This window comes from Microcaecilia unicolor, chromosome 1, assembly GCF_901765095.1.
Source record: "Microcaecilia unicolor chromosome 1, aMicUni1.1, whole genome shotgun sequence".
Taxonomy (NCBI): domain Eukaryota; kingdom Metazoa; phylum Chordata; class Amphibia; order Gymnophiona; family Siphonopidae; genus Microcaecilia; species Microcaecilia unicolor.
Window position 1 is genome coordinate 735,398,583 of NC_044031.1, and position 13,316 is coordinate 735,411,898.

The following is a 13,316-nucleotide window of genomic DNA, read 5'->3' on the forward strand; positions in this document are numbered from 1 at the left end:
ATTTTCCGGATTTAATTTGTGATGTGCTATCTCTCACTGTTACCAGTAACCTACCCTTCAATTATGGGCTGCTCATGTCTTTGTCAGTGGGCAAACTTACAAAATCAGCAAGGGATCAAATACTTATTTCCCCCACTGTAATTTGATTTCATAGTTATATTGTTATAGCCTTCAGCGCCACAATTTATGAAGCCTTTTCCTTAGATAAACAGGGATTGTGACAGCTCTTTTGTTGATCTCTATATTTTTCTGGTTGGAGAGCAAGAAAGGTGAATGGAAATTTTAGTTCTGTTGTCATTTTTGTTCAGACCCTGTCTTCTGCTTTTCCTCTGAAAGTCAGTGGCCCACGCTGAGTAGAGGGAATGCTTTCAAGTAAATCAATAATTTATTTAAGAGAAGATTTCCCTTAACTCTCAAAGAATCACATACGGATGACTAATAATCAAAATGTAGATCCACTGAATATTTATCATCTGTGGGGAATTAGAGGGAAGGGGGCAGCAGGCAGGTTGTTAGGAAGAACAGAGGTGGGAACAGACCACTTACACTCGGAGAAAGAACAGCTAGGAGGAAGGTGATTATGTAGCAGTGGAACTCTTCCCTGTATTTATAGTTTAACAGGTATAAGTACGCTGATCCAAAAATCTTTTAAATTATTTTATAGCCCTATGAACATTTACAATTCAATACAATACATTAGTTGCCAGAGAACGTGGTGAAGGCGGTTAGCTTGGCAGAGTTTAAAAAGGGGTTAGACGGTTTCCTAAAGAACAAGTCCATAAACCGCTACTAAATGGACTTGGGAAAATTCCACAATTCTGGGAATAACATGTATAGAATGTTTGTACGTTTGGGAAGCTTGCCAGGTGCCCTTGGCCTGGATTGGCCGCTGTCGTGGACAGGATGCTGGGCTCGATGGACCCTTGGTCTTTTCCCAGTGTGGCATTACTTATGTACTTATGTCCTCTACTTGGCTCACTTTTATTACATAGAGCAGTGATTTAACCTATTGTGATGTCATAGTGGCTCATTCCACCAATAAGAGCCAACCTCATTAGTGATGTCACAATGGCTTGATTGTATAGAATGTTTGTACGTTTGGGAAGCTTGCCAGGTGCCCTTGGCCTGGATTGGCCGCTGTCATGGACAGGATGCTGGGCTCGATGGACCCTTGGTCTTTTCCCAGTGTGGCATTACTTATGTACTAATATGTCCTTTTCTATTCCGCTAGATACTATAAGTTCACTTAGAATTTCAGTAATAAGAAGCTGGAAACAAAAACAGGAAGAGGACATCGTCACTTAAAATGTAAAATAAATTAAATCATCACATGTAATACATTTTTCAAAGCACATTAGACTTGCAGAGTTATGTGACAGCGTATTTTCAAAGCACTTTGACTTACAAAGTTACATAGAGGGGCATTTTCGATATGACGTCTAAACCTGATGTTGGACATTTTGCTGACAACATCCAAAAATCAAATGATGAACATGACCATTTTCGACCCTGAAAGTCTTATCTTTTTTGTTTCAAAAATGGTCATTTCCTGGACATTTTCTATACATTTTGTGCTTAGTGTCTATCTTTTTGGATCATTTAAAAAAAAAAAAATGTCCAAGGGAAAAAGGCACAAAAGCAAGCCATTGGGATGTATGAGGGACTGGCATTCTTAGTAGACTGGCCACACAAACATCCCAGCAAAAGCAGTGGGACACCTGAGGGGACACTGCAGTGGACTTCACATAAAAGGTCCTAAGTACACGTCTCACCCTTACCCTCTTATATTGTATGGTGAGCCCTCCAAAACCCACCAAAAACTTAACTGTACCCAGTTGTACATCACATCACTACAATAGCCCTTATGGCTATTTGGGTACTTTAGGTTTTTGGTGGGTTTTGTGGGGCTGATGCTTTCCACCACAAGTGTAACAGAGTGGATTATGGGCCTGGGTCCCATTCTCAACAGTGCACTGCACTGACCACTAAGCTACTCCATGGACCTGCTTGCTGCTCTATTAGGACCAGCCGTGACATCTGACTCTGTCATAGAAGCTGGTACGCATTGTTTCTTGTACATCTTTTGTGGGTGGGAGGGGGTCAGTGACTACTGGGGGTGTAAGGGGGGTTATTAATTTATTCTTCAAGTGGTCATCTGGTCATTTAGGGCTATCTCAAAATGTCTTAGTTTTAGTCCTGGATGTTTTTGTTGTGTTCCATTATGGCAGAAAAATGCCCAAGTGTTAGGAATGCCCAGATCCTGCCTCTGACACACCCCCTTGTCATTTGGACGCACTGCAGACGAACTTCATACATAAACATCTGCAACATAGGTTTCAAAAATAGTAATTTGAAAATTTTGGCAAGCAAAATGTCCAAATGCTGCTTTATGCCACTTTTTAAACGTTTTTCTCTTTTGAAAATGAATCCAATTGTAACCTATGAAACTTTGTAAGTCCAAGTGCTTTGAAAATAAGTCCTATAGGATACTATCAGGCTCATTTTCGAAAGAAAAGGACGCCCATCTTTCGACACAAATCGGAAGATGGGCGTCCTTCTCACAGGGTCACCCAAATCGGCATAATCGAAAGCCGATTTTGTGCGTCCCCTACTGCTTTCCGTTGCAGGGACGACTAAAGTTCACAGGGGCATGTCGGAGGTGTAGCGAAGGAGGGACTTGGGCATGCCTAACACATGGGCGTCCTCGACCCATAATGGAAAATAAGGGTGTCCCTGACGAGCACTTGGACGACTTTACCTGATCCTGTTTTTCTTACGACCAAGCCACAAAAAGGTGCCCGAACTGACCAGATGACGACCGGAGTGAATCGGGGATCACTTCTCCTTACTCCCCCAGTGGTCACTAACCCCCTCCCACCCTCAAAAAAATGTCTTAAAAATATTTTGTGCCAGCCTGTATGCCAGCCTCAAATGTCATACTCAGGACCATCTCAGCAGTATGCAGGTCCCTGGAGCAGTTTTAGTGGATGCAGTGCACTTCAGGCAGGCGGATCCCGGCCTCCCCTACCTGTTACACTTGTAGTGGTAAATGTGAGCCCTCCAAAACCCACTGTACCCACATCTAGGTGCCCCCCTTCACCTGTAAGGGCTATGGTAGTGGTGTACAGTTGTGGGTAGTGGGTTTGGGGGGGGGGGGGTTGGAGGGCTCAGCACACAAGGTAAGGGAGCTATGTACCTGGGAGCAATTTATGAAGTCCACTGCAGTGCCTCCTAGGGTGCCCAGTTGGTGTCCTGGCTTGTCAGGGGTACCAGTGCACTACAAGTGCTGGCTCCTCCCACGACCAAAGGGCTTGCATTTGGTCATTTCTGAGATGGGCGTCCTTGGTTTCCATTATCGCCGAAAATCAGAAACGACCAAGTCTAGGGACGACCATCTCTAAGGACGACCTAAATGTCAAGATTTGGTCGTCCCCGACTATATTATCGAAACAAAAGATGGACGTCCATCTTGTGTCGATAATATGGGTTTCCTCGCCCCTCCACTGGGATGTTTTGCGAGGACGTCCTCAACAAAACTTGGGTGTCCCTTTCGATTATGCCCCTCCACGTAACTTTATAAGTCTATGTTCTTTGAAAATGAGCACCATAATGATTCAAAGTTTTTCCTGTCAAGAAGTTTTTGAAACAGTATAGTCTTCAGCTTCTTTTGAAAATACATATAGAGGGGCATTTTCAATATAATGTCTAAATCCAGTTTTGGATGTTTTGCTGAAAACGTCCAAAAATCAAGTGGCATAAGAACAGCCATACTGGGTCAGACCAGTATGGTCCATCTAGCCCAATATCCTGCTTCCAGCAGTTGCAGATCCAGATCACAACTACCTGGCAGAAAACGAAATAGTAGCAAGATTCCATGCTACCAATCCAAGGTCAAGCAGTGGTTTCCCCGTCTCTGTCTGAATAACAGACTATGGACTTTTCCTCCAGGAACTTGTCCAAACCTTTTTTTTAAACCCAGATCAACTACTGTCACCACATCCTCCAGCAATGAGTTCCAGGGTGATGATAAAGACTGCCCATGTGCTTCTGTGTGACAATGGTTACATAGTAACATAGTAGATGATGGCAGAAAAAAAGACCTGTATGGTCCATCCAGTCTGCCCAACAAGATAAACTCATTGTATGTGATACCTTATATGTATACCTGTCCTTGATTTGTCTTTGCCATTTTCAGGATACAGACCATAGAAGTCTGCCCATTGGCGTTGCTTCCCAATTGCCAGTGTTGCCACCCAATCTCCACTAAGCTTCTGTGGATCTGTTCCTTCTAAACAGGATTCTTTTGTGTTTATATCACGCATCGGTGCTAAATGAACTCTTAAAGAAGAATACTTGAGACATCGGAATTTGAAAGATGAAGAAGATACCAAAGTAAAATTTGGATTGAAGGAGAAATGGGGTTGTGACTATTTTGAGTACACCATGTGCAAAAATGTTTCCATTTTAAAGAGTAAGATTTCTGAGTGGAATGTTTGTTGGCTGCTTGAAGAAGCTCTTGGATCACTAGTAGGAAGTCAGTCGAGTTGAGCCCTTGATCCTCCAAGCTGTGAGAGCTTGGATGGAGGAGTGTCCAGTCTTGCTGTGAATGAAGCTTTTATTATATAATTCATTAAGGTGCCAGGGCAACAGATATTGGGAGTAGTGGGCAGCCCCATCCCTGTCCCCTGGAAGAAGCCCCTTCCCGAAGATCTTTATACTTCTGACAACAGGGGAATAAAGCTAGATCAGGCAGCCCAGCCAGATTTAAGATTTCTTTTGGACAGCCTGGAAGGAATCCACCCAGAGGGGGTGCAGGAGAGCAGAAGGGGGGTGGGGGGGGACCTGTGGTGACCAAGCCGAGTGCCTCTAGTTATTGCCCATGGGTGAAGACGGGGGTGGGGCTGCAGATCCAAGCATCATGCGCTACCAGGTCTTGGTCCATGAACTGGATACCTAAGAGGCCGTTGGGCTCTACCAAGCAGCATGGCCTCAGCCTGCATTGCTGGGAGTTAGGTCTAGGACCAGATGCACCATCTCACACAACCTAACCTTTGCTGGAGGTAGAGAAAATACTAGTGTTTTCCACAGAGCACCAGCCCTTATACCACTGAGGTCTTTGGAAAACTCACTTTCCCTTGATGATGCAGCAGGACTAAAGGAAAGGAAATTAACAGGTACAACAATGTTTTACCTTTTCCTGAACTAATACCAACTCCCTATATGTATTTTTGTGAAGGAGGTATGTTCAGGGTGAAGCTTAGAAGTTATATTTTCTAAATCGGTTTACTCCTGAATTGTGGCTTTAAGTGTGCATACTAGGGCAAAAAAATATTTCCTTTGAGGACTTTTTATTTTTTAATAAGAGTTTCCTAGAGGAGGTCAGGGAGTACTCTGAGGATGGTGTCAGCCATGAGAGATTGGAATTCTGGAATTCTCTCCTGCTGATCAGGGCAACTTATTTTCAAAAGCGTGGGTTTCAAATTGGTGAAACCTGAAAGCTGCACGATCGTGGTTGGAAATACTACTCTGTAAAATTGTGCTTATTGGTTATCTGTGTCACCAAGAGGATCAAGCACAGAAAATAGTCAATTGTACTAAATGAATTGAAGTACCCTGAATTTGCATGTATGATCCGTGCCTGAGAAAATGTGTTTGCACCAATCGGAAGCCAAAACCTTTGGAGGTGTGTACAAGGTTGGATCCAGTATCCTCGCTGTTATCTTGTTTTTGTACTGCTTGTACTAAAATATACTATTTTTTGTGCTTGCTTTGTCTGTGTAACTCTAGTAATTCTGATTCTCACTCTTATCACTTTTAAAATATATTTGTAACTGTAAAAACTGTGATATAATCAAAGTGTACAGGAGCCACCAGTAGCTTGAATTTTGAGCAACACCAATTGACCTTCTTAATGTAAATGTCTGTTTCAAATTGGAAACAGTTTGATTTAGCAAGCATCAATTATATCAGATCCTGTTTAGTAAGATAGGTTACGTGACCTGTCATTCTTATATCTCTGCATCTCCTTTCATTGGGAACATGTAGATACAGATGTTTGTTTTAATTGCACCAGAAATAATTTATGCAATGGTTTTCCTTGTGTGTTAGTATGGTGTCTGTTGCTGACAGGTACAACATGACCTCAGTAGATCTGCTGATGTTTACAAAGAATGAAAGGGGATATATTGTTTTATAGACTTTTAAATTGAGTGGTTTCATTGGATGATCTAGCCCATTAAGTATGAACCTTAGAAGAAAATTTAACCCATAGCGTCCATAAATTTTGTTATGATTAACTATAGTCAAACAAAATAAGCACGAAACTGATAAGCTCCAGAACATTTGCCTCACTTCACATTCTGGTTTAGAGAAATGGAAGACAAAGCGCCCCATAACAACTAGGTTACTGGAAATTCATAGGCATTGTGAATGGGTTGTGTTGAGTTGACAACCATATGGATGTGCTGTGTGCATGTGGTTTCTGGCTCTCTGATCAGCCTGTTTACAATATAAGATTAGAATAGGAGAGGGATAACTACACAAGGCAGTTTCCTTTGATGTCTGATGCCCATGGTTAAATGTATCCACAAATTCATGCAACAGCTTCCCATTGCTTGCAACGTGAACTGTCGTTCCAAGTGCTGAATTGTATACTAAGAAAGTCACAGTTAGTGGTAGGTTTGAGTATTCTTGGTCGAATAGCATCTTTGCTGCAATAAATTTAAAGCATGTTTCTGTAGCGGGTGTCCAAGAAAACATTAAATACATGGAGCAATTACCAAGGATATTCTGGATTCTACTTAACATGAGGTGTGTTGATATGCAAAACAGCTGAATTTTTGGGTGGCTGTGCATCCACCTAGTTTGTGCATATACCCTTTCATTAGCTCTGAAGGTAACAATGGCAGTTGTGTTTTATATAGTGATATATATGTAAGTGCTTTACAAGCATGGATTTAATCCTCATTTTAGGTACCTTGTCTATGTGAAAGGCTAAGTTGGCCATACAGAAATTTTTAACGCTAGATGCTGATAGATGTTACACGTTAATGAATTGGACAGGAGTACTGTCCTTCAGGATATTAAACTTGTTACACCATTTCATTTTTGTCTGGATCTGAAATGTACAGGTTTTGAAACAAAGGCTTTGCCTGTGTCTAAAAAATTATTTCTGTCTGAGTGGTGGCAAGCACTAATAATAGTTTGATAGGGTTACATCATCAACATAGCTAGCTTTAAGCCACTTAATGTTGAAATGTTGCTTTACCAAATGGATTTTGCATTAATTAGCAAGGAAGATGTTTTGATGTTGGTTCTTTGCTGGAATTATTGTGTGGTCCTTCATGCATCAGCACTGAAACCCAAGTCCTGTATGTCTCTTGTTTCTTCAGGTTCATTACATCTTGCATGAGGTGGTGATGGGAGGGATGGTGCTGGAGACCAACATGAATGAAGTAGTTTCTCAGATAGAAGCCCAGAATCGACTGGAAAAGTCTGAGGTAATCGACTCACTTAAGGCAAACTATTAAAGTTGCCACTGATTATAGTCTCAAAAAAAAAATTTTACCTACCGTATTTTTCGGACTATAAGACGCACCGGACCATAAGACACACCTAGGTTTTAGAGGAGGGAAATAGGAAAATTTTTTTTTTTCCTTTTTCCCTCCTCTAAAATCTAGGTGCTCCGGTGTGTCTTGTCCAAATCCCTCCCTCCAAGTTCGGGATCGCCGTCAGGGTTACCTCCTCCCCCCCCCCCCCCCCGGCCCTGTCACCACCTCTCCCCTTACGCAATCTTCCCTGGTGGTCTAGTGACGTCGGGGCAGGAAAGAGCCCCCTCTTTCCTGCCCAGCGCGCTGCTCTCCATCCTCCTGTATGCATTGCTGCCTGACGGTCTCGGCGAGATTCAAAATGGCCGCCGAGAATTGAAGTCTCGGTGGCCATTTTGAATCTCGCCGAGACCGTCAGGCTGCATACAGGAGGATGGAGAGCAGCGCGCTGGGCAGGAAAGAGGGGGCTCTTTCCTGCCCCGACGTCACTAGACCACCAGGGAAGATCGCGTGAGTAAGGGGAGAAGTGGTGACAGGGCCGGGGGGGGGGGGGAGGAGGTAACCCTGACGGTGATCCCGAACTCGGAGGGCGGGCGGCCTGCCAGCCAGCCAAATCTCTACCTTCGGACTATAAGACGCACCCCCCCATTTTCCTCCCAAATTTTGGGGGAAAAAAGTGCGTCTTATAGTCCGAAAAATACGGTAATCCAAGAAAGACCAAAAAGAGCTCATACAATGTTGCATTCTTACCAGGATAAAAGAGCCACGATGTGAAGTATTTTGAAGCTATTGTTAATTGTGTGGTGTGGCTATGAGGGTCTCAGTGTATGTAGTAAGCCGAGCTGCTACGTTCGCTTTTCCAGTGAAGAGCACTCCTCTTGGTTTGTATGGATGTATTTTTTTTTAAAACTTTTGGAGAGAAATATCTGATTTATAACTAGATGTGAAGAGTAGCTAGAAAGATTGCATCAGCATACTTTGTTATTATGTTTTATTTTCACAGTTGGAAGTCAAGCCCAGCCTAAAATAATATCCACTTGAAAATAAAGGCAGACTGATGGCCACCATCCGTGCTGTCACTGGTCTTGAAATAGTTAGTTGTGGTTTTGTAAATGCTTCTTGGGCTTTAGATTACATTGTCCCCTTTTTCACAGCACTTTGGTATTTCACAGAGCCCATTATTTCCTTTCTGACATGCATCCTGGTTGTCTAACAAAAAATATATATTGGCATATAAGGTCTAAGTAAAAGGTTATTTAACACTTGATTCTACCATTTCATTGCATTCAGCACCTAATTTAGCTACATTGAGTGAAAATCCATTACAGTTTCTTTGTCAAATTTAGCAAGCTGACGTAGTTAAAAGCTACTCTATTGCTATTGGTGGTCATGTTATTTTCTAGTTTGTAGTTGTGCCATTTTGGTTCATTGTGTCATTAACAGCAGTCCAACTACTAAATCTTTTAATACCTTAAACAGATATTTTTAACATACAGTGTGAAATGGGATATGTGGGTGTAAAGCACTAAAATCGTTCAGATAGAGAAATCTCATGATTTGTTTGGGTGGTGTACATGAAGAGAGCATCAATTTTTTCTTACTGAGGTGTGTCATTAGTAAGGCCTTACTTGGATTACTGTTTTCAGTTTTAAAGGCCATATCTCACTAAGGATATAAAAAGACTTGAAGCAGTACAGACGAAAGCAACAAAAATAGTATGGGGTTTGTGCCAGAAGATATATGAAAATAGACTTGAATACCTGAATATGTATACCAAAGAGGAAAGGAGGGACAGGGGAGATGTGATACAGGCATTTAGGGCCAGTTTACTAAGGTGCGCTAGCATTTTTAGCAGCACCCTGTCAAAAGAAACCAGACAAAAAAGTTCCAAACAAAAAAAGTTCCGGACATAAAAGTCCCTGACAAAATGGACTCCTGACAAAAGGGCCTGATGAAATAGATTTACTGAGAAAGTCCACGGCTTGTCTCTTGAAAGTCCTGGCACCTGCCTATGGCTTAACTTCACTATCCACACTTGGTATCTAGTGAGAATCATAAATCTGCTTGACATGATAATCCAGCGTCATTAAGGAGGTTTCCCTGCCCTGTTTTGTGTAGAGTCTATTTTGTCTTTGGGTTTTTTTGGGAGGTTTTTTTTTTTGTCATGATCTATTTTGGTTTTAGTCTGTTTTGGTGGGTTTTTGTTGTCGGTTTTTATTTATTTATTTATTTGTAGCATTTATACCCCGCTCAGTAGCAGGTTCAGTGCGGCTTACAATGTACAGTACAAAGTATTACGGAGATGATGGCTTACAATGTATGGTATAAAATATAGCAGAGATAACACAATTGTATAGAGTGGGACAAGAGGAAGAGATGTGGGGGGAGGGATTATGGTAAGGGTGGTGTTAGTGGTGTGCGTTGGTTCGTGAGTTATGTTGGGTGATTTGGATAGGCTTGTTTGAAGAGGTAAGTTTTCAGCAGCTTTAGGAAGGGTAGGTGTTCATTGGGTGTTCAGATGTGTCTTGGTATTGCGTTCCAGAGTTGGCTGCCTGTAACGGAGAAGTTGGATGCGTAATAGGTTTTGTATTTGAGACCTTTGCAATTGGGAAGGTGAAGGTTGAGATATGTTCGAGAAGATTTGGATCCGTTTCTGGCTGGAAGGTCGATCAAACTGGTCATGTAACTTAGAGCTTCTCCATGGAGGATCTTGTGGATCAAAGTGTGGACTTTGAAATTTATTTTTTTTTGTCATGGTCTATTATGTCGGGGTGCCATTTTTAGCGCATGCACAAAATTAGTGCACGCTGTGTAGGTGCCCATAGGAATATTGTGGGCACCTACACAGTGCGCGCTAAAAGCACTAACGCGCCTCTAGCGCAGCTTAGTAAACGGGGCCCTTAAATACTTGAAGGGTATTAATGAACAAATCTTCTCCAAAGACAGGAAAAATATATAACTACAGGAATTTCACACTTCAAAAAAGGCATAGAGTAGTATAACCTTCGCACAGCAGCAAGTACTGGGCAGAGTAGTTGGACCATGCTGGTCTTTATCTGCTACCATTTACTGTTACTATGTGCTAAATTTGCCAAGGAAATCATTCACTACCAGAATGACTTTTTGCTAGATACAGCAACAGAAGATAGTCCAATGTACAGTACCCAAAAGGGCCATGAATTACTGAGAACACTTTTAGTTTCCTTGAAAAGGAAAGCAGATAGGCCCTGTGGTACCATGAGCGAGGATGGGCCGTGGAGCCCGGTAAAACAAGCCACACACACACACATCCACAAGTTACGGTGAAAACAAATAATATTTTATTAACGGTTTCCGGGAAGGACTGCTGTTTACTTCACAGGAGGGGAGAAACAATATCCAAAACTAACTGTAAGCACAACGTCTTTGGGTGGCCTGCTCCTGCATGGCCACAGCATACCTGAATGTCTTTTCCTCAGCAACTACTACTACTACTACTACTATTTAGCATTTCTATAGCGCTACAAGGCATACGCAGCGCTGTACAAACATAGAAGAAAGACAGTCCCTGCTCAAAGAGCTTACAATCTAATAGACAAAAAATAAATAAAGTAGCAGTTCTTACTAGTCTCTGACCTGGTTCCTGGATCCAGAGTTCCAGTACAGTCTCTAGCAGGCACGCAAGGCTGACCTGCAGCAGGTCAGGTCAAAACTGAAACTCTTCAAGGTTCCAAGCTGAGCTTTTGACCTACCTGCACGAAGTGGTTGCGGTTTCTCAGCTTCAGGGTCAAGGTTTCGAGGTTTATTAGGAATTTACTATCCTGCCCATCATAGATACAAGTCTATTAGTTACAGAACAGAAAGGGGAAGTACCTGGCAAAATCCATGAAAAGCTGAATACATTTTATGATGCTTATCCCAGAAATAAGCAGTGGATTTTCCCAAGTCAAGTTAATAATGGTCTATGGACTTTTTCTTTAGGAAGCCGTCCAGACCCTTTTTAACCCCGCTAAGCCAACCACCTTTACCACATTCTCTGGCAATGAATTCCAGAGTTTAATTTACACGTTGAGTGAAGAAACATTTTCTCCGATTCATATTAGATTTACTACTTTGTAGCTTCATCGCATGCCCCCTAGTCCAAGTATTTTGGGAAAGAGTAAATAAATGATTCACGTCTACCCGTTCCACTCCACTCATTATTTTATAGACCTCTATCGTATCTCCCCTCAGCCGTCTCTTCTCCAAGCTGAATAGCCCTAGACACTTCAGCCTTTCCTCATAGGGAAGTTGTCCTATTCCCTTTATCATTTTCATCGCCCTTCTCTGTACCTTTTCTAATTCCTCTATATCTTTTTTGAGATGCGGCAACCAGAATTGAACACAATATTCGAGGTGCGGTTGCACCAAGGAGAGATACAAAGGCATTATAACGTCCTCACTTTTGTTTTCCATTCCTTTCCTAATAATACCTAACATTCTAGTTTCTTTCTTAGCTGCTGTAGCACACTGAGCAGAGCATTTCAACGTATCATCAACAATGACGCCGAGATCCCTTTCTTGGTCGGTGACTCCTAATGTGGAACCTTGCATTACGTAGCTATAGTTTGGGTTCCTCTTTCCCACATGCATCACTTTGCACTTGCTCACATTAAACATCATCTGCCATTTAGCCGCCCAGTCTCCCAGTCTTGTAAGGTCCTCTTGCAATTTCTCACAATCCTCTCGTGATTTAATAACTTTGTGTCATCAGCAAATTTAATTACCTCACTAGTTACTTCCATCTCTAGGTCATTTATAAATATGTTAAAAAGCAGCAGTCCCAGCACAGACCCCTGAGGAACCCCACTATCTACCCTTCTCCATTGAGAATACTGACCATTTTATTTGTTGCATTTATATCCCACATTTTCCCACCTATTTGCAGGCTCAACATGGCATACATAGTACTGTGATGGCGAAATACAGAGTGGTATATTTAACCCTACTCTCTGTTTTCTATCCTTTAACCAGTTTTTAATCCACAATAGGACACTACCTCCTATCCCATGACTCTGCAATTTCCTCCGGAGTCTTTCATGAGATACTTTGTCAAACGCCTTTTGAAAATCCAGATGTCACTTCCCCCTTTGGTGAGACTAGGGTTTTAAGGTGGACCTGACACTTGGGTTTCTGCCACTGTTGGAAGCAGGATACTGGGACAGATGGACCTTTGGTCTGACCCAGTATGGCTACTCTTATGTTCTTACTAGTGGAACCCAGCCCGTTTTCCTTAACAATGAAACGGGCCCTAGAAAGGCTCTCTTGTAAGCGATTGTTTGTGTTTCCCCTGCCCTTCCCTCCATGTCCAGCGATTCTTCCTTTCCCTTCCCTCCCCTCCCATCCCCTCCCCTCCATGTCCAGCGATTCTCCTCTTCCCTGCCCTCCTGTCCGTGTCCTGCGATTCTCTTCTCTCCTGTCCTCTCCTCCCATTCCATCCCATCCATGTCCAGTGATTCTGCCCTGCCCTCCCTTCGATGTGCCACGATTCTCTCTTCTTTTGTTCCTCATCGTTTTCTGGCTGGCTTCCCTTCCGTTGGTAACATCCTGACGTCAGCTTGCCTCCAGCGTTCCCCTCCCTCTCACAGCTCCGCCCTCTGATGTCATGTTTTGATGCGAGGGCGGGGCAGTGAGGGGGAATGGAACACTGGAGGCTGGCTGACGTCATCAGATGTTAAGAAACCCAGGCAGCCAGACAGCGATGGAACATTGGAGGTGCACTACCGAAGGCCATAAAAACAACGCAAGACC

General features: G+C 42.7%; 1 protein-coding gene across 2 annotated transcripts in view; it reads left to right on the forward strand.

Annotated features, from left to right (window-relative positions):
* The window catches only part of LOC115459869 (AP-3 complex subunit sigma-2), a 123,937-nt gene that overhangs the window by 104,178 nt on the left and 6,443 nt on the right, over window positions 1-13,316 (forward strand). For both annotated transcript variants that reach the window (XM_030189676.1, XM_030189677.1), the window contains exon 5: window positions 7,392-7,499. In XM_030189676.1, the coding sequence (XP_030045536.1) occupies window positions 7,392-7,499 (108 nt within the window). The remainder of the gene's footprint in view (window positions 1-7,391; window positions 7,500-13,316) is intronic.